This window comes from Haliotis rubra, unplaced genomic scaffold, assembly GCF_003918875.1.
Source record: "Haliotis rubra isolate DU_JTF1 unplaced genomic scaffold, ASM391887v1 Scf156, whole genome shotgun sequence".
Lineage (NCBI taxonomy): Eukaryota > Metazoa > Mollusca > Gastropoda > Lepetellida > Haliotidae > Haliotis > Haliotis rubra.
Genome location: NW_025765514.1, coordinates 587068 through 607665, shown reverse-complemented (window position 1 = coordinate 607665; position 20598 = coordinate 587068). Strand labels below are relative to the sequence as shown.

Here is a 20598-nt window from a genome sequence, read left to right as displayed (position 1 = left end):
TTTTTAACCCGTCCTCCACAAAATTCACCCGTCTCGGACGTTGGGACGGGCTATCTTTCCTACACTGTTATCAGGCTTAAAATCTGAGCCTTTAAGATGTATCAAGTTTCATAACTTGTCACACAAATGTTGCTTAGCATATTTGAACCTCAAGCTTACAATTAGCTGCCTGGGGACGAATTAGGGTTTTACATATTACCAAGCATATGCAACAGAATAAAGGTTCCCTTATATGGTCAGGTTGATAGGGTGATAGATAAGCTGGCGATACAAACAGCAAGGAAATTCCTCTCCATCCTTCTACAGCTGGGTGTGTCAGATAGTCATAAATCCTGGCATGAGTGCTTATATAAGATGGCATTGTGTTGTCTATACAGTAATATACTTGTCAGTGCTGTATGAAATATATCCAACAGACATTCAGGATTCTTACTGCTCTGCACTGCAAACAATGTAACAATAGAGAAAAGCTACCCTGTTCAATTACTAAACACAAGAAAGATAATATTATTATTTTATATTTTCAAATATTAATGAAATATTTGTGTATATTTTTAGTATTTTGCCATATGTACAAACATCATGTATATTCAAACAATAATTCAAACATATCAGGTAGCATTGTCTAGCTAAGCTGTTGTGTTAATACTCTCTGGCATTGTCTAGCAAAGCCACTTTGTAAATACATGTACTCTCTAAAAAATACCTTCTTTGACAAAATGTCACATCCCTTGAAACATTATATCTAAATTCTATAGTGTGAATTATGTATGTTTTCAGCTTTACAATCAGTGACATATTGCCACACAGGTTTTGTCGTAAGAGATTCTTTTTAGGAAATGAACATCATGTACTTGTCAATTTCCGTGTGTTATTGAGTATTTGATGCATGGGAATTCAATTGGAATGACATTTTCTTTCATGAGGATGGGCCTGACTAATTCAGGGTTTTCTCAAGGTTTGACTACCCTCATCAATATTACACTACCAGTAATAGTAATAATGACTGTAATTGCTTTCACAACTGGAACTAAGTTTTGGTGCCATCCACTGGGTAGAAAACTCCATCTTAAAGACTTCTCACACATGTACTTTAATGGGAAAGTGATTTTATAAAGTTATATGTCAGATAAAAATCATCTTTGTGTAAGTTTTGGTCTTGTGGGTTAAGAGGTATGCAAGTTCCGCAATCTATTCAGCAATCAGTTAGAAGCATTACAAGTCATCATATATTTACTCTGAAAACTGGACAGCTTCACCATTGAAAGGTAAAAGAGGAAAAATGTGCCAGTTTTAGAACCTTCTGTATATACTGTGACAAATTATTTGTGTGTTTGTTTTTCTGCATTTTCTCAACAAGGTTTGAGGACAGGGAAGTATTTAAGAATTATGCTTTTTATCCAGCATCAAACTTTTGAACTGCACAGTAGGATGATACGACATGGTGTTATCTGAATCAGTTGAACTGCTGCTGCTAATTAACAACTGTGAATTCAAGGCATGTCACGTTGATCCACAATCAGAAATCGTGTTCAGTAGTCCAGATGTTTCTATTCATAGCCCTGATCAATAGGAGTCACACCGAGGGTACACAAAGCAGTTTCTCAGTTTAGAAAACATAACAAAAAGGAGTTAAAACAATAACAATTGTCAATTTGTTTTAAGAATTTATTACCATAAGAATATATGTTTCATAACTAAGAAAGTCTGTACATAATATCTGTTTGCATATATATTCTACCACTCATAGACAGAGGAAACAGGCTTAAGACAGGCACTCAGGACACCTTATGGTCCAGATGATTGCTTTAATACCATTAAAAGGCTTGGGCCTTTTTCAGACCAGGTTGTCAAAAATACATTTGGTAACCATTATCCACAAGATTGAGATGCTAAAAAAAATAACTATCACTCAGTGGTTTGGTTGAAGGCTACAATGAAACTAGCAGACTGCCAGTTTGGTCCCCCTTTAACAGAATACTATGATTTGTCAGTTACCTAGGTAACCTGGACGGTCATAATGGAGACAAGCAAGGTTCCTCTGTCCACGGTTGGCTGCTTTAGCTCCTTACAGCCTTATAATATCAGATATGTACATCTGTACAATATATACAAGCTAAAACATAAAAATAGAACTGTATAGAGTGGTATACAAAGTATATCAAAACAAAAATCAACTGGAATGTATATTATATTCTGCTATCTCTGGTCAATGCATACACATAGGATGTGCCAGAGGCCATTGTTCACCAATAGTCAGTATGCATGTACATAATGTCGGAGAGGTCGACTAGCACTTGATTGAGATCTCAGGCTGTACATGGTCATTTGAGAATCAGACATCTGCTTGGATCTCAGGACTGTGAAGAGAAATTATCAATATTCATGGAACAAAGCCCCATTTGCCTCCAAGGGTGGACTGACCTATGAATATTCATAAATTTCATTAACATGCCATTTGGATTCATGCAGATGATTGCACCTGGTGTAATAGGACCAGGAAGTAGTTCTCAATTCACAATACATTCTGTCAGATATAAATACATTATTAGCCAACACTTGCACATTTATTTTCAGATTAAGCGTATTATTCCTGTGTATCTGGATATAGTCAAAAGTTTATAAACTTGTACAAAAAATACTCCATAATTAGGACATAATCATGATAATTTAAACATTCAAATGTAATGAGTTAATTTATTCATTAAAAAACATTTAAACTGAGGTAATGAGATAACAAGTTTTGGTATTAATTCAGTTTGATTATTTGGTGACAAAATATAGCCATAGATGCATATCCTAAATGTAGAAACATCCACTGTAGTGTTTAGGTTATAGCCATGACAAATAATTTCACAACACTGGAAATATATTTTGTATGTAGGATATCAAGTCAGCAGGTTTTGGGATTTTTGAAGGTTCAGGACAGTTTCACCTGTTTGTAGAAATCTCCAAGGTAGGTGTAAATGCTCTGATATATAATATCACAAGTCATTTCTGTTTCTAAAATTGTTGATGGACGGCACTCACATTGTTCATAGCTGCTGGAAGATCAGAACCCCGTTCCTCAAAGTGGTGTTATTGCTAATATAATTGCAACACATTGTAGTCCCAAACATGCTTTGTGAAACGGGGGACAGGTCTGTTGTTTGATACCTGCAGTCTCTTTAATAGTTCCATCAGAAAGGCTCATCCCCTGTTAGACCAGACACAAGTCTATTAGGTGCTTGAGATGAGTCACAGTTAGTAAACCTTGTACTAAGCACCAGTAAGCACTTCCTGCAGCTGGAGTGTTCTTTGCTGTGAAGAGCTTGAGGAAGTCACACATCATCTTGGCCACACACAAACATTCAAGCATGAATTGTCAGGACTCCCAGATATATTACGGAGCCTTAAGTACTGTTGAGTGATACACAGATCTTGTTTCCGTGAAAATAATATGGAAATCTTTCCACAAATACTTGTTTGTTGGGTGCTATATACCTGTAAGTATCTCTTTCACATACACAGATTGATAGCTTGTTCTTCAGTCCACAGTCTTTGCACCAGTAATGCAGACCACACTTGTAGAACCTTACAATGGACCCAGCTTGATGTTTGTAAGTCTGCCGGGTCACTGATCGTGTTTGTCAAGGCACATTGAAAGGGCGATTTGTAGAGGCACACATTGGCTAATATCATGTAGGAACTCTACAAGTGGATCTCTGTGTATGTATGAGGCTGTTGGTCTGGGTACGTGCTGTTCCGGAAGGCTGGGTTATAGTAACCAGTCGAGTCTTGTGGCTTCCGTGGTAGTGGACGCATGTCCACATCATTCTCGTACGGAGAGGAAGAATGTTTTGCTGCTGCATCATTAACATAGGGAGGAACTGGGTTTGGCTTATTGCTGACTGGTTGCTTTTCATCCAAGTATTGATAACTTCCAGCTGAAATACGACCTAGGTTAGGCTGGCCATTTTTACCATCAGTTACTGTAGACACAGTTACCTGGTTTTGGTTGCCATCTGTAGTATCCTTCTTCTTCTTTCGGCCATACCTTTTGGAATCATATCCCATCTGGGGAAGTTCCGATCGTGTGAAGGGTCGAGGCTGAACAGGATATTTTTCCTTGGGAGACTTTTTCCGTAGAAACACAAGATAGATGATTGCAACAAGGATGGCTATCAGCACTAGTCCTCCAATAACGGACCCAATGATAAGTCCGATTTCCGTTGAGTTGGATGTCGGGTTGTCAGTAGAGGATGGCGGTGTTGCAGTTGCTTGGGTTTTTTCTCTGATACATGTTTGTTGAGGTTGGCCATCCTTTCTGTTTAATAAAACGCAAATTTCATATCCTGTATTTTGTTGTAATCCAGCAATGCTATATTGTGAATTACCAGGGGTGATCTCCCTTGAATAACTGTGGGTGGTGCCACCAGGTACTTCTATGTGGCTGATTGTGATGTGATTCAAGAGTTCGGGTCGGTCCAATGTCCAAGAGATAGTGATGCTGTTAAGAGTGGCGCTCTTGAAGGTGACTGTGATGCCAATGCTTATTTTTGTGGTAATGGTCGTGGTAGTGGTCGATGTGGTCGTGGTTGTAGGGCTGTAGTAGTCACTGCACACTGCTGGGGTTGGTGCCGTGGAGCACAAGTCAATGGGGTTGAGTGTTGAGAAATCAGAACCATTCCTTACAGATGGGTAAATACATGTGTTCGGGAGATACATTTCTAAAGAAATTTGTCCATCCCTGACAGCCTTGCTAAGCCAGTACAGATGACAGTCACAATGAAGAGGATTGCCTATCAGGTTCAACTTCAATTGAGTGCCATAATCATGGAAAGTGCAGCTATCAAAGTAATTGATCAAATTTGAAGATAAATCAATGCTTGTTAAGTAGGATTTAGGACCTACAAATGTTTCTTGATTAATGGTCGTGATTCGATTGTTTCCAAGATCAAGGGAACTGAGATTTGTCATTGTCCTGAAAGACATGTTAGGGATACTAGTGAGGCCAGTTTGTCTCAAGTTGAGTGTTGTCATAGAAGTAGCCTGACTAATTCTGTTCCAACTTTGGGTGGAGAGGGGCGTGTTTACCAGATTTAGGGTGGTCAAGGAGGAAAGAGGAGTCAGAGGGGGTAATGTGAGGGAACTGCCCACTAGACTCTGACGGCCAAGGTCAAGTTTTTTCAAGCTTGTCAATCCACTGAAAGAAGTGTCCCCCATTGTTCTAATCTGGTTTTCAGAAAGGTCCAGTTCTAGCAGCGATGACAGGTTTGTGAATACTCCATTAGGTATATCTGTAAAGTGGTTGCCTCGGAGATCTAGAATCTGTAGATTTGGTTTGTTGCTGAAAACTGCTGCACTTGTTGGAATTGTTGTTAATCCAGAGTTTTGTAATTTAAGTGTTTGTAGGTAACGTAGGACCTGCAATTTGGACAAATCTGACAATGGAATTGTGTTTAAACTCATGTCCAAAAATTGGAGTTTGTCTTCCAAGCCATTGAAACAATCCTCCTCTAGCTGTGCTATACGATTTGAAGTAAGCACCAATGTTTTTAGGACCTTCATATTTTGGAAACTGTAAGCATATAATGTTGTAATTTTCGTGTCCGATACCTCAATTTTTCTATTGTATCTTGCATTATGTCGATGGCTCCAACAGGCAGTGATGTGAGATTTGGTTGTTGCTGTATGTACAGCTCTTTTAAGCTTGTCAGGCCTGTGAAGGCTGTAGAGGCAACTGACTTCAGGTTCCAGTTTTTGAGAGTCAATTTCTGAAGTGCAGAGAAGGGCTGGAAGTAGTTACTATTTTCTAAGTCTCCATTTTGAATCAGGAAATTTTCAAGTGTCAGTTCTTGAAGGTTGACCAGGTTGACCATGGCGGTGAATGGTGCACTCATGCCATTCACACCTCCACTGAGTTTCAGCACTGTGAGGTCAGCTTCTAAATTGCGGAAAGCCACATCCGAAATGTTGGACAGCTTGTTGCTGGTCAAATCCAGGCGCTTGATGCGGAGTCCTTGAAAAGCATCATCCGGTACTGTCTCAATGTCGTTAAAAGCCAGTGTGAATTCATAGATTAATCCAGTGTAAGATCCATTAATGGTTGGAAAGGTAGTGAGGCCTTTGCGACGACAGTTGATAACTATGTCAGTGGCTTGGTCCAGACTGCTTTCACAGTTACATTGTGGTATAATGGCTGTCAGTTGAGGACAGTCTGCTGGCACAGATGCTACACTGTACAATCCTGCTGTTATATACAAAACCACAGCAGTCAAGTAGAATTGCTTCATGATGCTGTGAGAAACCTCGTCACTAATCTGAAAAGGATAATAAATATTTAATCAAAATGTTACAAAATGTGAAAAATGATTTAGGAAATGCTCATATCATTATTATTTATTGGCGTAATACTGAGTCATAAATTCTACAGGATTAATATCAAGGGGTGGACACTTTTAGCAACCCCCAATTTGTCAAGTTATTTCAGACAAAAAGTACATATTTGAGAAAACAAGTACGATTCCACAAGATTCTGGACTATTGTCTGTGTCTCACTTGGTACAACATGAATTAGTTGGAAAGATTTCCGCCCATAACACCAAGATTTTTTTTATCATTCAATGCCTAACCCAAACCCTCATATTGTTGAAAATTATATGTAGATATTTCATTAGTCTCTTTATTGTCGATATTACTCAGATCTATTCTTTAATTTTTATTTTCACTACAAAACCCATTTACATTTTGACATTTTAAGCTGGGATTATGGGTGGAAGTCTTACCTATTCATTTGCTGAGAAAGGTTTCTATTACATCTTTGTCATCATAGGAAAACATGCTTTGAAACAGTGAAAGTATTGTCATGGTTACCGGTATGTATTTTCACAGAGAATATTCAAACTGTTCATATTTCGGTAAGAGTTCCACCCGTATCCCCCGCTTGAAATGTATTCTATTTATTATGATTATTTCTAGGGGTTAGGGTTTACGTTTAGGGTTTAGGTTTAGCATTATGTTAGGTTTAGGGTTAGGGTAGGCTTTCTATAAAAAACATCTATTCTTAGGCATAGAATAATAAAAATCTGGGGTTACGGGCAGAAATCTTTCACAAACCTCATGTCCCTACACTAATAGCTGTGTCAAGAAAAAAACAAACATGCCCAAAATATAGAACATAATTCATATCATCTATCACCTTGATGGAATCAGTCAGCAGGAATCAAACAGGTAGCACTCCTCCTTTACATGTTCAACATTTGTCACAGCATAAAGAAACACAAGAGTTGATCAAAGTCTGTCTCACCAGCAACTGGTCACTCCCCACTACACACTGCTGTGTTCAATGGGAGGCTTGCATACCATTCTGATGTAATCACTCACATTGGTATCAACAACCTGGCCCTAATTAGGTCAACACTGGACACGGGCTAATTAGTGTGTCAATGTAATTACCTAACACCTTTGTCTAGCTACCTCACCTGAATTGGCTATACTTATTGTCCATTGTTCTGCTCCCTGTGCAGCAGGGTTGTGAGGAACACTGATATTGCTGTGTCGTTGTTGATGTGGGATTATTGTAAATACCTGCTGACACTTTGCCCTGTCAAAGCCTTTTGTGTATAAGTGTTAACCAGCATTTCATATCTATACAGATTACACAGCCTTGCCTTGTTATTTTGAGAAACGTTCCCTAACATCGTAGTGTCAAGGTAGGAGTCTCACATACCACTATTCACATGACCTAGATACACACCTGGCTGTAAGATGTACACTTGTTGGGCTCAGCTTCAACACACAGTAGTAGGTGTCTCCTCAGGTAATAGCCTGTCCAACTGGTCTGGTTCCAACATTACGTACAGTTGTCACAATGTTAAACTCCAACTGTCCCACGTCCAACTTCCAACTGAGCGTCTACCTGTTTATCCAGCCCATACCTGTAAGCAGGGTCACCCTTGCTATGACTCACTCGCCCACATACCTGTGCAACAAACACACGAGGCTCAGCCAGTCAGAATACAGCTCTCTGCTTTCGTCACACTTTGTCGCAGCGGGACAATTGTAGGTCTCTGAATAGAGTCACATGCACAGGTAAAGAAATTCTTGAGGAGCATAAAGCAATTGGGACAATCGACATTAACTGAGGCTAATGTCCATTGCTGACTATTCCTGCTGATATATCAGGTTTCACTCTGCAAACTTATTTATTTATTTATTTATTTATTTATTTATTTATTTATTTATTTATTTATTTATTTATTTATTTATTTATTTATTTATTTATTTATTTATTTATTTATTTATTTATTTATTTATTTATTTATTTATTTATTTATTTATTTATTTATTTATTTATTTATTTATTTATTTATTTATTTATTTATTTATTTATTTATTTATTTATTTATTTGTTTATTTGTTTTGTTTGTTTGTTTATTTATTTATTTGTTTGTTTGTTTTTGTTTGTTTGTTTATTTTCATTCATTCATTCATTCATTCATTCATTCATTCATTCATTCATTCATTCATTCATTCATTCATTCATTCATTCATTCATTCATTCATTCATTCATTCATTCATTCACAGTTTGTGTTGATAGTAAATGTTGATGGTGATCATCAAGTAATTATATATAAGGTTTGGAGGGATACACTTCCGAACGAACAGAACACCAACTAAAAAACATTGGAAACATGTATGCTCAAATGTTTTTGTCACTTCCTAATTCCGTAAATACAAATCTGAAAACCAAGAAGAAACTGCTAGTGGTTGAGCAGCATATTGACTGTCTGCTCTAAACAAATCAGTTAGCATCTGAGGTCATTTGTTCAGCAGTGACGAGGGGAGCATTTGTTGGTCTGGAAAGTATGATTAATTCCTGAACTGTGTACTAGGGACGCTCATGGTCAGATATGTGCTGGCCATGTTTCAATATTTACAGCTTTGTTCACCAAACACACAGGGAGTAGAATGTGTTTTGTGGGCTCGCTGACTTCTCAACTCCACTGAGAAGCTGAGTGTGACTGTGTGTAGTGGGATTTGGCATCACTAGTGTAGAATCAGTCTTCACCTTTTGTGTGTCCAAGTCATGATGTAACTTGAGAAAAATCCCAAGCAGTTGCATGTGTTGAAACTGTTATTGACAGGATTCAGCCCCCTCATTGTTGTATTATGACTTAAGGAGTTTTCCTAGGTTGTATTAGCCACCCACTTCATCTTAACAATTGCCCTTCATTTAGTGTAATTGTAAATTCCTATACTTGGATTGACAGTTCTAAATTTTCAGCAGTTCTTTTGCTTTACAAACTTTTCCTTAACTGTGTCATTCACTAGACAGATGGATCTTAAGTGTGTATGATTCTAGTTTTTGTAATCTTGAAACCAACATGGAAAATCATCAATATCTGATTTATTATATCAAACAGTTTACGCATGATAAAGGTTAAAAACAATTTATTATGTACACAAAGTTGCTTTAGACAAGAAATGATGGTGAAGAAACACAAGTAGCTGACTTGGCATGCTGCATCTGGGCAACAGGTAGTGCTGTGTCTGTAAGGATGAAGTTGTCTATATGCTAGCTATGTCAGAGTGACCTGTAACTAATTTATATTTCACTGCAGTTTTTGTTGATGTTGAGCCACATTTGATGAAGTGACAAATTAGCACACACACCCAAGGGTTTTACTGAGAGCATACCCAAGATACTATAGTACCTGTCCGAGATTATCCAGCATCTTTGTAGATTCATGCCCCATTGATGGGTTGTAGTCTTGTTGTAGTGTGGTTGTGATGCTGGTGTTAGCCTTGTTTTGTTTTGTTTTTTCAGCTGTTGGTGTTTGACAACAAAGATGGACCTGAAGCCTTCCCCAGCAATATGTACAGCAGCATGCACGGCGGCGCACCAGCTGTCAAGCTCAACATCGTCACCGCTGACAGGATTAAGGTCAGACAACTGGTGCAAAAAATAAAAAACCTGACATGCGTTTGTTTACCAACAGTTCTCATATGCTCCTTATGTCAGTTACATAACTGGAACTTATCAATGAAAAATATATCTTTTGTGAACCTAGTGGATTTAAACTATGAAAGAGATATTTCATGTTATTTATAGTCATCAAAACTGGGAGTGTTTGTGTGTTTAATGATTCAATGACATCTTACCATTAAAGCTTGTGTTGAACAGACAGATCACGTTTCTTTATTTCAAACTCACGCTGATCTGTGTTTCCTTAAAGATTATTTTCTCGCTGCACACACTGTGAAAGTCATTTAGCAGTCAACTGTCAGCTCAGGGCAACATTGTTGCTGTAATTAGTTTATTGTGGGTGTCATGCAAGCATATTGGCTCTACAGTAGGGGTGCAGGCCTGAGGCCATATGAAGAGAGGGAGATAGTCACGGCTGGCTGCCTCTACTTACACAGTCAGTACAACCTGTAGGATTACCTGGGTACGGTGCAGTGGCCCTGGGCAGGGTATTATTGTTATCAGGGTCTTCATTATCACCTGATTTCAGCCTACCTGTCAATGCGTATTGACACTGGGGGTTAGATGGGAACATAGATCGCCTTTGTTATCTCGGGAAACGTGGACGAGAAGATTCATTGTAATTATCCTAAGTCGATGTTCATTGATCTTCTGGACAGTGAATTGTATTGTCACAAAGTGACAGATATGTCAAATATTTCTGGGTGGATATATTGTACATTGAAATTTATGATAAAAACGGATCCTTACCTGTATTTTAGTGGTGGTCCGATTAATTGAAATAATCGAAGATTGGTCGCAGTGACTAAACGACCAAGCAATCGATCATGTTTTCTCATAATCGAACACAAACAATTCTGGAACACTTTTTGCATTAACAATATTTTTCACAAGGTTGGTTTCGTCTGTTACATTTCATGAGCAGTACAAGCTCGTTCCAAGCCATGATTGAATTTATCTTAAAGGCCCCAAGAAATGTATGTTCCTAACATACTAGTCATCCTTTAAAGATGTGCAATTTGCAACAGAAAACCCCAAAGAACTACATGTTTTTTTCTTTATGTTTTTGTGCAAACAAAAATAACCAGGAAAATTTCATAAATGACGCTAACCAATTATTTTCGATGATTGATCGGTTGTAATAAACCAATCATCAATTATGAGATTTTAACCAATTCCCAACACTACTGTATTTGTGTGACATTAGCTTGGTGGATATTAACATGATTCTGTTGTATCATATGATGAAAGAATTTCCTTTTGGCCCCAAAGTTGGCAAAGATGTTTGTCATATAGCAGATTAATTACACATCATCATCATTTACGGTAGAAATATTTCCTAATAATTTAATAGATTTCATCATGATTGCATCTCACTAGCCATCCCATCTTAAAAATTAGATGTTACATTTTAAGATAATTGTGGCAGTCTAAATAGGTTGATTGGCTAAACATGCAATTCTGTTTGGGTTTATGTTTTCAAAATAAAGTACCATGCCCCTAAGAAGACTAATGTTTCCTGAATGAGTGGGGCTTGTGCTGTAGTACTAGGCTGTATGATGTACTAATCTGTTCGAACTCAAACATCAAAGGTACATTATCTCTAAACACTGATCAGAACATGATAACGGCATCCAGTCTGTGACCTTGACAGAGCATAGTGTATCAATGGAACATGGCTGAAAAAAGACAAGAGTATACTATTTAGAGTATCTTATTAGAAGTTTGATTTTCTGCATTAATTATGAACTAATTTCATGTGAAATCTGATGGGATTGTCATAGTGTTCAGTGCAGAGTAAGCCATGGACTTTAATAACCATTTTGTCTGATATCTTTCATGACAGTTCAGTGTCAACTTTTGCTCTACTATTTATTGTATAATATTTAGCAAAACAGTAGGGAATATTCATATTTTAAAGCTCTTATCTATGCATATATAAACTAACTTATTATTTTTACAGGTATATTTTTGGATAGATATTGTTCTAATTTTCACATTAAACTTTCACACTATATGAACTCAGTTGTACAGCAAGTTCAATGAGCTAGGAACAAAGTATTTTTTTTATTTTTAAGACATGCCTACCCCAATATTTTGTGAAAGCGGAAACACAGTGTAGATATTTTGGCATATTGAAACAAGAAATGACATGTCTATGATCTGAACAATATTGGAAAAAATCAGCATCTTCATCCTCTCATGTTTCATGTTCCAGTCCAGTTCCAAGTCACGCAAGCTGCCTAAAACAAACATCAACTTTGAACTTGGTCAGTTTACATCTGAGATTGACATCACGATTGTGGACCGCATCAGTGCCCTGTTGTCTCCAGAACCTACTGCTCCTGCTGAGCATGGAGGTGGGGTGAGGTTCAAGACGTCGCAGCAACAACAAACCAGTGTGGTGAGACCATACCCCTTTACATACTTCACTGACAGAACTATAAGCCAGAGTTAATCTACGTCATCCCTCTCTCCCTCTTACCATCAAACGCTCCACTTCACATATTCTATTGTCTCAAAGTACGTACAGATGTGAAAATCACAAGGTGAACTTGGCATCTGTGGTTTAGTGGGTATTCCTTTATAGTAGTAGGGCAGTGGGGTAGCCTAATGGTTAAAGCGTTCACTCATCGTTCACACGTTGAAAACATGGGTTCGATTCCCCACATGGGCACAATGTGTAAAGCCCATTTCTGGTGTCTACCGCCATAATATTGCTGGAATATTGCTCTCACTCACTCACTCACTCACTCACTCACTCACTCACTCACTCACTCACTCACTCACTCACTCACTCACTCACTCACTCACTCACTCACTCACTCTACTCACTCTATCACTCTATCACTCTATATAGTCATGATGGTCAGGGAGTCAAAGCTGAAATATACTGTAGGTATGAATCTTTTTGAATGAAGTATGCAGAATTTCTGCAAATGTTATGTATTTTTTTAATAGAATACAATTATTTTTGTGAACTGAACTAGATAGTCAACTGGCATTATACTAACAACACCATGTATGCAGTTATGAGTTGCGAGTTAACTGTTATTGAAATCATCCTCAATTTCTCTTGTCAATGGGTAATATGGAGATTGAGGTCATTCCAGATATATTAACAAAGAAATAAATGTCTATCTGTGGTTTGCAATGTAGTTTTGTCAGATACAACAGTGTGTTCTCAGTTTAATATATTAAATAATTCTTAGTTATAATTAAATGATTCTGTTTTCACAGTGTAGCCTTTCATGAAATGTGTGAGTTACCTGCTGTTTCAGTTGTATTGTCGGGTGACTGCCTAATGTTGAAAGAATGAAAGCAGGTCATAGATATGAGACCCTCACTAACAAATATATTGTCAGTAAAGTTCCAATATCTGGCACTCAAAATCCTCAGTCCTTCCTGACAACCAAGGACCACATTTCACAAAATGATCTCAGCTCGAAGGAGATCGCAACACTCATCCTTTAACATAGGCTTACAGTCATCGTAGGGCTAAGATCGCTTTGTGGGACACACACCAGGGCCCAGATTTTCGAAGCTCTCTTAACGCTAAGATAGTCGTAAGTTAATGTTAATGTGTGGCACTTACGACTATCTTAGCGCTAAGAAAGCTTCGAAAATCTGGGTCCTGGTTGTTGTGATTGGCTTCAGCTGAGAAGTTCATATATTGGTGATGCTCCCACCCCTAAGTTTATTTAACATTTTTGTGTCACCATCAAGTATGTATTTTCCTGACAAGCCACCCACACACTCCTATCATGGATTACCAGTTACTAAATTATAGGGTCTATGGGTTTTTTATGTGAAAAAAACCCCAGAATCATTTTTTCATGGCCATCCCTGTATTGTTGTGATACATTTCAGCCTCTCCTTCACTTTCACTGTCACGTATTTCATTCCCCACTCCAAATCTCACCAAAGGGGCATAACTCTTGCATTGCCTCAGACTATACTCAGCACTCATGGTCCCTGTTTGTAAAGTGCCAGTGTAATCCATGGATGGTTTTGCTTGCAGTTGGGGCGGCAGTGTTTCAGCTCCGCAATGGAGGAGGGGCCGATGATGGAACAGAAGCAGATGGATCTGCACGTCTCCAGTAGTGGGTCCACGTTCAGAGTCAGGTCAGACAGCACAACCATATATCTCCATATTGTTTCTTTATGTATGTTTACTTTCTGGAACACCCCTGTAAATGTATGGTTGTCAAATGGCTTTTAAAACAAACTTCTGGAGACAAATTTAATAAATAACTTTATGCTGGATCAAAGACTATCTTCCTAATAGTGAGATAGAGATTTATTCAGTCAAAAAGCCACAAAATGTCTACATGTTCTAACTTATATATGTATGTGTAAATGCATTTTCTAATAGTGAGAATATTGCCAGACACTCCTTTCCTAAGTTTTAGAATTGCTGTCAAATATTCTTCAGCTTTTCCACCAGTTTGATAGCAGTTAACCTAAAATTAAGTCCATCTAGCCCATAATTATATTTGGACTTGAACATTAACCAGGGTGCTACATTTTTGGAGAAATATACAAGTCCTTACAAAATATACCAGGTCCAGGACAAGTCATTGTCTGAACCTTGCTGTAATGCCAGCATACTGCCAGTAAAAGTATATTTCTCATGACCATTTAATGTTTATTGCCATTTTTCAGGTTCCCTATCATTGACTTGAGGACCGGTCCCCAGGTGATCAGACAGCCCTGGTGGCAGAGGAACCTCCACAAAGAAGTCCTGATCCTGGAGATGAAGGACTTCACTTTCCAGACAGATGTGGGCAACTCAGGACCACAGCAGAAGATGGAGTTCATGTGCAGTGATATAGCAGGTCGAAACAACTTTCAAAATAAATATTATTGTCACAATATCCATAGATACTTTATGAACCTTTCTGTTTTTTTCAGACATAAGTATATTTTATACAAACTAGTCACAGAATCGACAGTTGCATTTTGACTTTGTTTCTTAGGCTACTTCCAAGAGGATCCCAATGATGCACCTGTGTTACTGGTGTCGGTTTCCTCTGATGATGGCTGTGATTCATCAGAGAAAGGCTTCAACTGGCCAAGGTGAGACATGAGAGCAGGGTGTCTGAGTTGTACATGTTGTTTGTTTATGAAATTGTCTTTCTCTGAATATGTCAGAAAATAATATATGGACACTGTGTTTATTCAGGGATTTTGTAATGAAACCTCTCTATAGTACTTTTTGATATTGTTCCCAATTTAAAAGTTATTTCTATACCTGGGCAGACTTGTGATTGTGACCAGCCAGAAAGAGCCATCTGTGTTGGAGGACGACCAGGGAGACCAGGGAGACACTGATGACTCCTTGCCGATGGATTCTTTGAATGGAGCTTGTCAGTTTGACCGGTCTGAACCATCACCCTTCTCGGCTCGCAAGTCTATGTATGAGCAGGAGGATCTCAGCAGTCTGGGTGACAAGGCCGAGAGCAAGCACACCAGTGAGGAGGTGAGTGTTTAGTCCAGTTGGTTCTGCTCATCCAATGTATCTAGGCCTAATTTGGCAGGCATCAGGCTTGAATACTCGTCCAGTCCATTAGACATATCTTGGTTTATTACCTGTGATGTATATTGGTTCAGTCCATCAGGCATGTGTACTGGTTCAATCCACCAGTCACATTCTGGTTCAGTCCATCATAACTACTCTTGGTCAGTTCATCAGACATGTACTGGTTCAATTCTTCAGGCATTTATTGGTTCAGTCCACCAAGGTTATCATCATTGAACCCATCAGGCATTTACTTATTCAGTCCTGCAAACATATACTGGTTCAGTCCATTAGGTACATACTGGTTCAGTCCATGTTTAACCTGGAATATGTAATTCTTGTTGGGAATTCCAAAAACATGGAGTGGGTGTTGATCGGTCTATACATGAACCAAACAGCCTCAGACTTGGTAAAGAACACACACACGAGGAAAGTTCACTAATGTTCTTACTGAGGAAAAAATCCAGTAGAGAACATGTTAAGTATGAAATTTACATGTTAGCTATGTTATTTTATGAGGACAAACATTTTGGTTGAAATGTCTTCGATTTACGTAGAGTGATGTTTATGTTAGTAAGCTATGAATGTGATTACCCAGATGGTTCTGCCTGGAGACAAGGAGGAGATGCGAGGGTTCCAGGACTTCTGCATGAACAACACAAAGCTGCTGGTGGACATCACGCTGCCGATCGTCACTGCCTGCCTCCCCAGCAGGAGTATGTTTGAGGTGCTCTACAACAGGTCAGTGGAATCAAACACTTGTGTTGGTCATACCAAGCTGACACCTTAATCATCAGGCCAACCCTCTGTACTAGGAAAAGACCAGAAATGATTCTCTCCGTCCTCTAGGCGCCAGTTGATTATTTGCTAAGAATGACCAAGATGATTGTAACACCCATCCTTATCAATTTCTTCACCTCACAAAAAAGATTTCAGAGTGTGAATTATGTTTGTTTTTATCAAGGCATTGTCTCTCACTATGAGTGGAAAGGTGATCTAGGTGGTGTACTTAAGTGATACCCGTTGAGCACGGATGTGATTCTGACACACTGAGGATGAAACCTTGTTTTAGAGCATCACCAATAGTGTCTGCATGATTTTGACTTCAGGGTAAATAATGACCTGACACTGTGGGAACCAAGCGCTCCATCTCCGCTGAGAACACAGGAGTCCATGAACCTGGCTCACCCTGCCAACCTGGACATCCTTCACCTCCTGCAGCAGGCCGGGGACCAGGAGAAGTTCCAGATGGCCCATCTGTACATCTCAAGTCAGCTCCAGCCAGTAAGGTAATCTCAGCACCATCAATACAGTAAGCACCATCAGTACTGGTGGCATGTCATAATCATCTCTTCAGTACAGCAAGCACCATCAGTACATCTCAAAGTCAGCTCTCCAGTATGGTAAGCACCATCAATACAGTAAGCACCATCAGTACTGGTGGCATGTCATAATCATCTCTTCAGTACAGCAAGCACCATCAGTACATCTCAAAGTCAGCTCTCCAGTATGTAAACCCTATCCGTACACATCAAAGTCAGCTCTCCTGGCAGCTCGGATCACTTCCTCACTGTTCCAGACTCTGGTTCCTGACTCAGACTCTGGTTCCGACTCAGACTCGGAGGACTACCAGTACTCCATCCATGAAGGCCGTTCTCGCAGCCACCGCACTCCCAAACAGCAGCTTCCTAGCAAGTTCTGCTTCTCTCTCAACATCACCAAAGGAAAACTTCTTATGGTCACACCGCATAAGGTAAATTGGCCAAAACTAAGCTTCACAAATTTTTTGCTCATAGCACAATTAGCGTACAGAAATATTGTTCCCATTTGAAAACACCCTGTTCCATTTGATGTTAAATATTGATGTTTTTGTGTTAAATATTGATTTTTCCACCGTCCAGGAGGAAGGGAAACATGGAGAGGTGTGTCTGGAGGTGGATGAAGCTGTCCTCTTCTCCGTCATCAGCTACAACGGTGACCCTGACCTTAGATACCTCTGTTTCCAGTCCAACAAGGCAGCCATGAGTAACAATGGTAGGATTAGTTGTTGGTCCTCACATTACACCAAGAAGACACACATGCCCAGATAAATACAAAGGTTTAAGTCTTTGTTTGAAGCTGCACTCAGAAAATATCCAACTAAATGACAGGGTTATATACAAAATTGACTCTTGACCAGACAGTCCAATGAGTGATATCATGAGCATCAATCTGTATAATTGGGATACAGTGAATTCCTCCAAGTCAGCAAGTATGACCATACGATCCCATTGCCTGTTACTTCAAGCATGGGTTGCTGAAGATTTTAACCTGGATCTTTAAGGCTTAGGTAATGTTATCAAATACAAATTGGCTGTAACTAAATGCATGTACAAATGAATTCAATGGGATTTTAAAGTTCTTCAGGATCTTTTGAATACAAAAAACTGTTTTCACTACGTTTGAGAACTTGATATTTTGCTTTCAGGTTACCTTAGTAACCCGGTGGTTCCTGGCAACCTAGAGCCCCTAAAACAAGACTCCCTCCCAGCCCACCTGGAGCCCCGAATATACAAGTCAGAAATGGGTGTGGCCTCCAAGTCCGCCAGCTGTGTGGGGCGGGGCTCAGACAGCCCGGACATGATCAGCTTAGCCATTAAAATCAAACTAGATACACTCAACAATACCAAGGTGAGAAACTAGTCCCAGACATCTCATACTCAGCCTGTTGTTTCTACATTTATGTCTGTTATGATCCCAAATATGTAGTGGCTACAATGGAAGTGAAAATAACCAAAACAAATGACAGCGATTCTATTCAGGAAAGGTAGATCATTTAAATATTCTGGGGTTAAGAGTTTGAGTTTTTAGTGACTGAATATTTCCCTGACCACTGCTTCACAATAGACAAAACAAATAATTTGAAAGGATGTGCTGAACATTTAATATTTTCCCCTGAGATTCAGCATGTTTGTGTAACAAGATGACTATGTACTTCTCAGTAGTTTCAGGAACAAGTCAAGTTTTTTAAGTCAACCCAGGTTTGAGCATGAATGATGTGGAACTGTAATTCAACATTTTGATTTTAAAAATTTCTGCTTTGTTTGTTCAAGGACTTCATTGTGTCAGTAAATATAAGAGGGGGAACTCTACGACACAAAATGGTTGCCAGTGGTGAGAGCTGGATTTCCCAGGTATGTTAACACTTGCAGTCCCAGGTATGTTATGGGTATAACGTGTGAAGCCAGTTCTTTGGGTGTTTTGGATAAAAAACTTCTCTCTCACCTCATTGGCTACATGTTACAACGAAATGACAATAATTCTCTGTAAGATCACTTTATTCACAACACAACTTGTATACTCCCAGCGCTTTGAGCATGCACTAGTGCGTGGATATGTGCGCTATATAAATGTCCAATGACAATCATAATAATAATACATTGATTTGTCTGTGTTTCCCTGTAGTGCTGTAACTGCCCTCTGTGTTGACAGTGTCTGGACTTCCTGGATGTGAAGGACTACCCTATCCTCGGCTACGTGGAGCCCAAGGTGATCACAGAGCTTCATATTCATCTCTGGAGTTGTGCTGTAGACTACAGGTTGGTACCACTCCTACCTTCATATTGTACTGTTGCCAATCACAGTTTGTGTGTGGTCAGTGTTGTCCATACTTGTGCTGACACATTGATTCTCTGGTTCCTGCATGTCTGTAAACTGCAAGTTGGCAGTCGATGTGTCTTCAAGTAATAACACACTTGGTGTCCTCTGTCATGATTTGGCTTGTGTTTAATGTTGTAAGGAATTTTATGCTTTGGTGCCTAGGGTTTTATTTTTATTTGATGCTTGGTTATTTACTTTTATTTGCTCCTTTATGCCTCATTGAGTGGAAGGACGGTGGGGTAGTCTAGTGGTTAAAGCCTTCACTTGTCAACCCAAAGACCTGGGTTTGATTCCTCACATCGGTACAATGTTTGAGGCCCATTTCTGTTGTCCCCCGCCGTGATATTGCTGGAATATTGCTAAAAGCGGCGTAAAACCATAAAACGTAGGATGGTGGGGTAGCCTAGTGGTTAAAGCGTCCGCTCGTCACACGGAAGACCCGGGTTCGATTCCCCACATGGGTACAATGTGTGAAGCCCATTTCTGGTGTCCCCCACCGTGATATTACTTTTATATTGCTAAAATTTGTAATATTGCTATTACCGGGCATAAAACTAAACTCATTCACTCATTGAGTGGTAGGGTCGCTTTGGGTTTAAGGTAATAGCTTGGAACCCCAGTCAGTGGTACAGCTCCACACCTACCTACAATGCATGAAGCATTTCCTTGGTGTCTACAGCCTTCATATTGCTGAAAGCTACCAATAACCATAAAAGCATACTAACAAACTCACTGAAGCTTGAGTGCTTCCAACTTAAATGAGGGGTGGTGGGGTAGCCTAGTGGTTAAAGCATTGGCTCGTCACGCCGAAGACCCGGGTTCGAATCCCCACATGGGTACAATGTGTGAAGCCCATTTCTGGTGTCCCCCGCCGTGATGTTGCTGGAATATTGCTAAAAGCGGCGTAAAACCAAACTCAGTCAGTCAGTCAGTCCAACTTAAATGAAAATTGTTTTGACCAGATTATTTTTATGGACTTAGTTGTTCTGCTGTAGTCTTTGTATCAGTGATGGTAATATTATGTTTGTGTGTACATTCAGACCGTTCCAAGACAAAGATGACTTGGTTGCTGAGTAATGGTTTTAACTTATAGCTTTCCCCTCGCTTTCCAGATCAGTGCCTTGCATTTTGATATTGAATAATCACAGCATTGCTGAAATTCTGCCAAAGATACTAAATTTCAACTGTGGCAATTTTTGATTTCAAACACTTTGATCAATCAAACCATTACAATTTGACATCCAGTGACTCATTATTTGGTGTAATCCTATATGATAGTTCTCAAGCTGACACTGTAATCCGTCTCTCACAATGTATGGCTGCATTGAAACCTTTCTTGCAACTGCAACCCCCACTGCTTGCCCCACCACACACACTCTCACACCAGCTTGGGGCCGTGGGGTAGCCTAGTGGTTAAAGCGTTCTCTCGTCAGGCCGAAGACCCGGGTTCGAGTCCCCACATGGGTA

The 20598-nt window shown here is 39.3% G+C and overlaps 3 protein-coding genes across 3 annotated transcripts in view; 1 reads left to right on the top strand and 2 right to left on the bottom strand.

Annotated features, from left to right (window-relative positions):
* LOC124270908 (autophagy-related protein 2 homolog A-like) overlaps positions 1 to 20598 on the top strand; it is a 76106-nt gene that overhangs the window by 27409 nt on the left and 28099 nt on the right. Inside the window, exons 13-27 of the mRNA XM_046705968.1 lie at positions 9813 to 9929; positions 12190 to 12375; positions 13993 to 14096; positions 14637 to 14809; positions 14951 to 15050; positions 15234 to 15453; positions 16091 to 16233; positions 16602 to 16746; positions 16877 to 16895; positions 17091 to 17245; positions 17394 to 17526; positions 17960 to 18162; positions 18585 to 18665; positions 18964 to 19070; positions 20172 to 20204. Of these exons, the coding sequence (XP_046561924.1) occupies positions 9813 to 9929; positions 12190 to 12375; positions 13993 to 14096; positions 14637 to 14809; positions 14951 to 15050; positions 15234 to 15453; positions 16091 to 16233; positions 16602 to 16746; positions 16877 to 16895; positions 17091 to 17245; positions 17394 to 17526; positions 17960 to 18162; positions 18585 to 18665; positions 18964 to 19070; positions 20172 to 20204 (1919 nt within the window). The remainder of the gene's footprint in view (positions 1 to 9812; positions 9930 to 12189; positions 12376 to 13992; positions 14097 to 14636; positions 14810 to 14950; positions 15051 to 15233; positions 15454 to 16090; positions 16234 to 16601; positions 16747 to 16876; positions 16896 to 17090; positions 17246 to 17393; positions 17527 to 17959; positions 18163 to 18584; positions 18666 to 18963; positions 19071 to 20171; positions 20205 to 20598) is intronic.
* On the bottom strand, positions 1655 to 5550 carry LOC124270940 (leucine-rich repeats and immunoglobulin-like domains protein 2). Its single transcript, XM_046706004.1, has one exon. It carries the CDS (start codon positions 5548 to 5550, stop codon positions 3691 to 3693), a length of 1860 nt encoding a protein of 619 aa, XP_046561960.1. The 3' UTR covers positions 1655 to 3690.
* Positions 5547 to 7934, bottom strand: LOC124270941 (leucine-rich repeat-containing protein 4B-like). The gene is made up of 2 exons (XM_046706005.1): positions 7739 to 7934; positions 5547 to 6302 (listed from the first exon to the last, which is right to left on the bottom strand). Exon 2 carries the CDS (start codon positions 6273 to 6275, stop codon positions 5547 to 5549), a length of 729 nt encoding a protein of 242 aa, XP_046561961.1. The 5' UTR covers positions 6276 to 6302; positions 7739 to 7934.

Coding starts and splice junctions, on each gene's coding strand:
- LOC124270940 (XM_046706004.1), bottom strand. CDS start 5,550: ATGAAGGTCCTAAAAACATTGGTGCTTACTTCAAATCGTATAGCACAG.
- LOC124270941 (XM_046706005.1), bottom strand. CDS start 6,275: ATGAAGCAATTCTACTTGACTGCTGTGGTTTTGTATATAACAGCAGGA.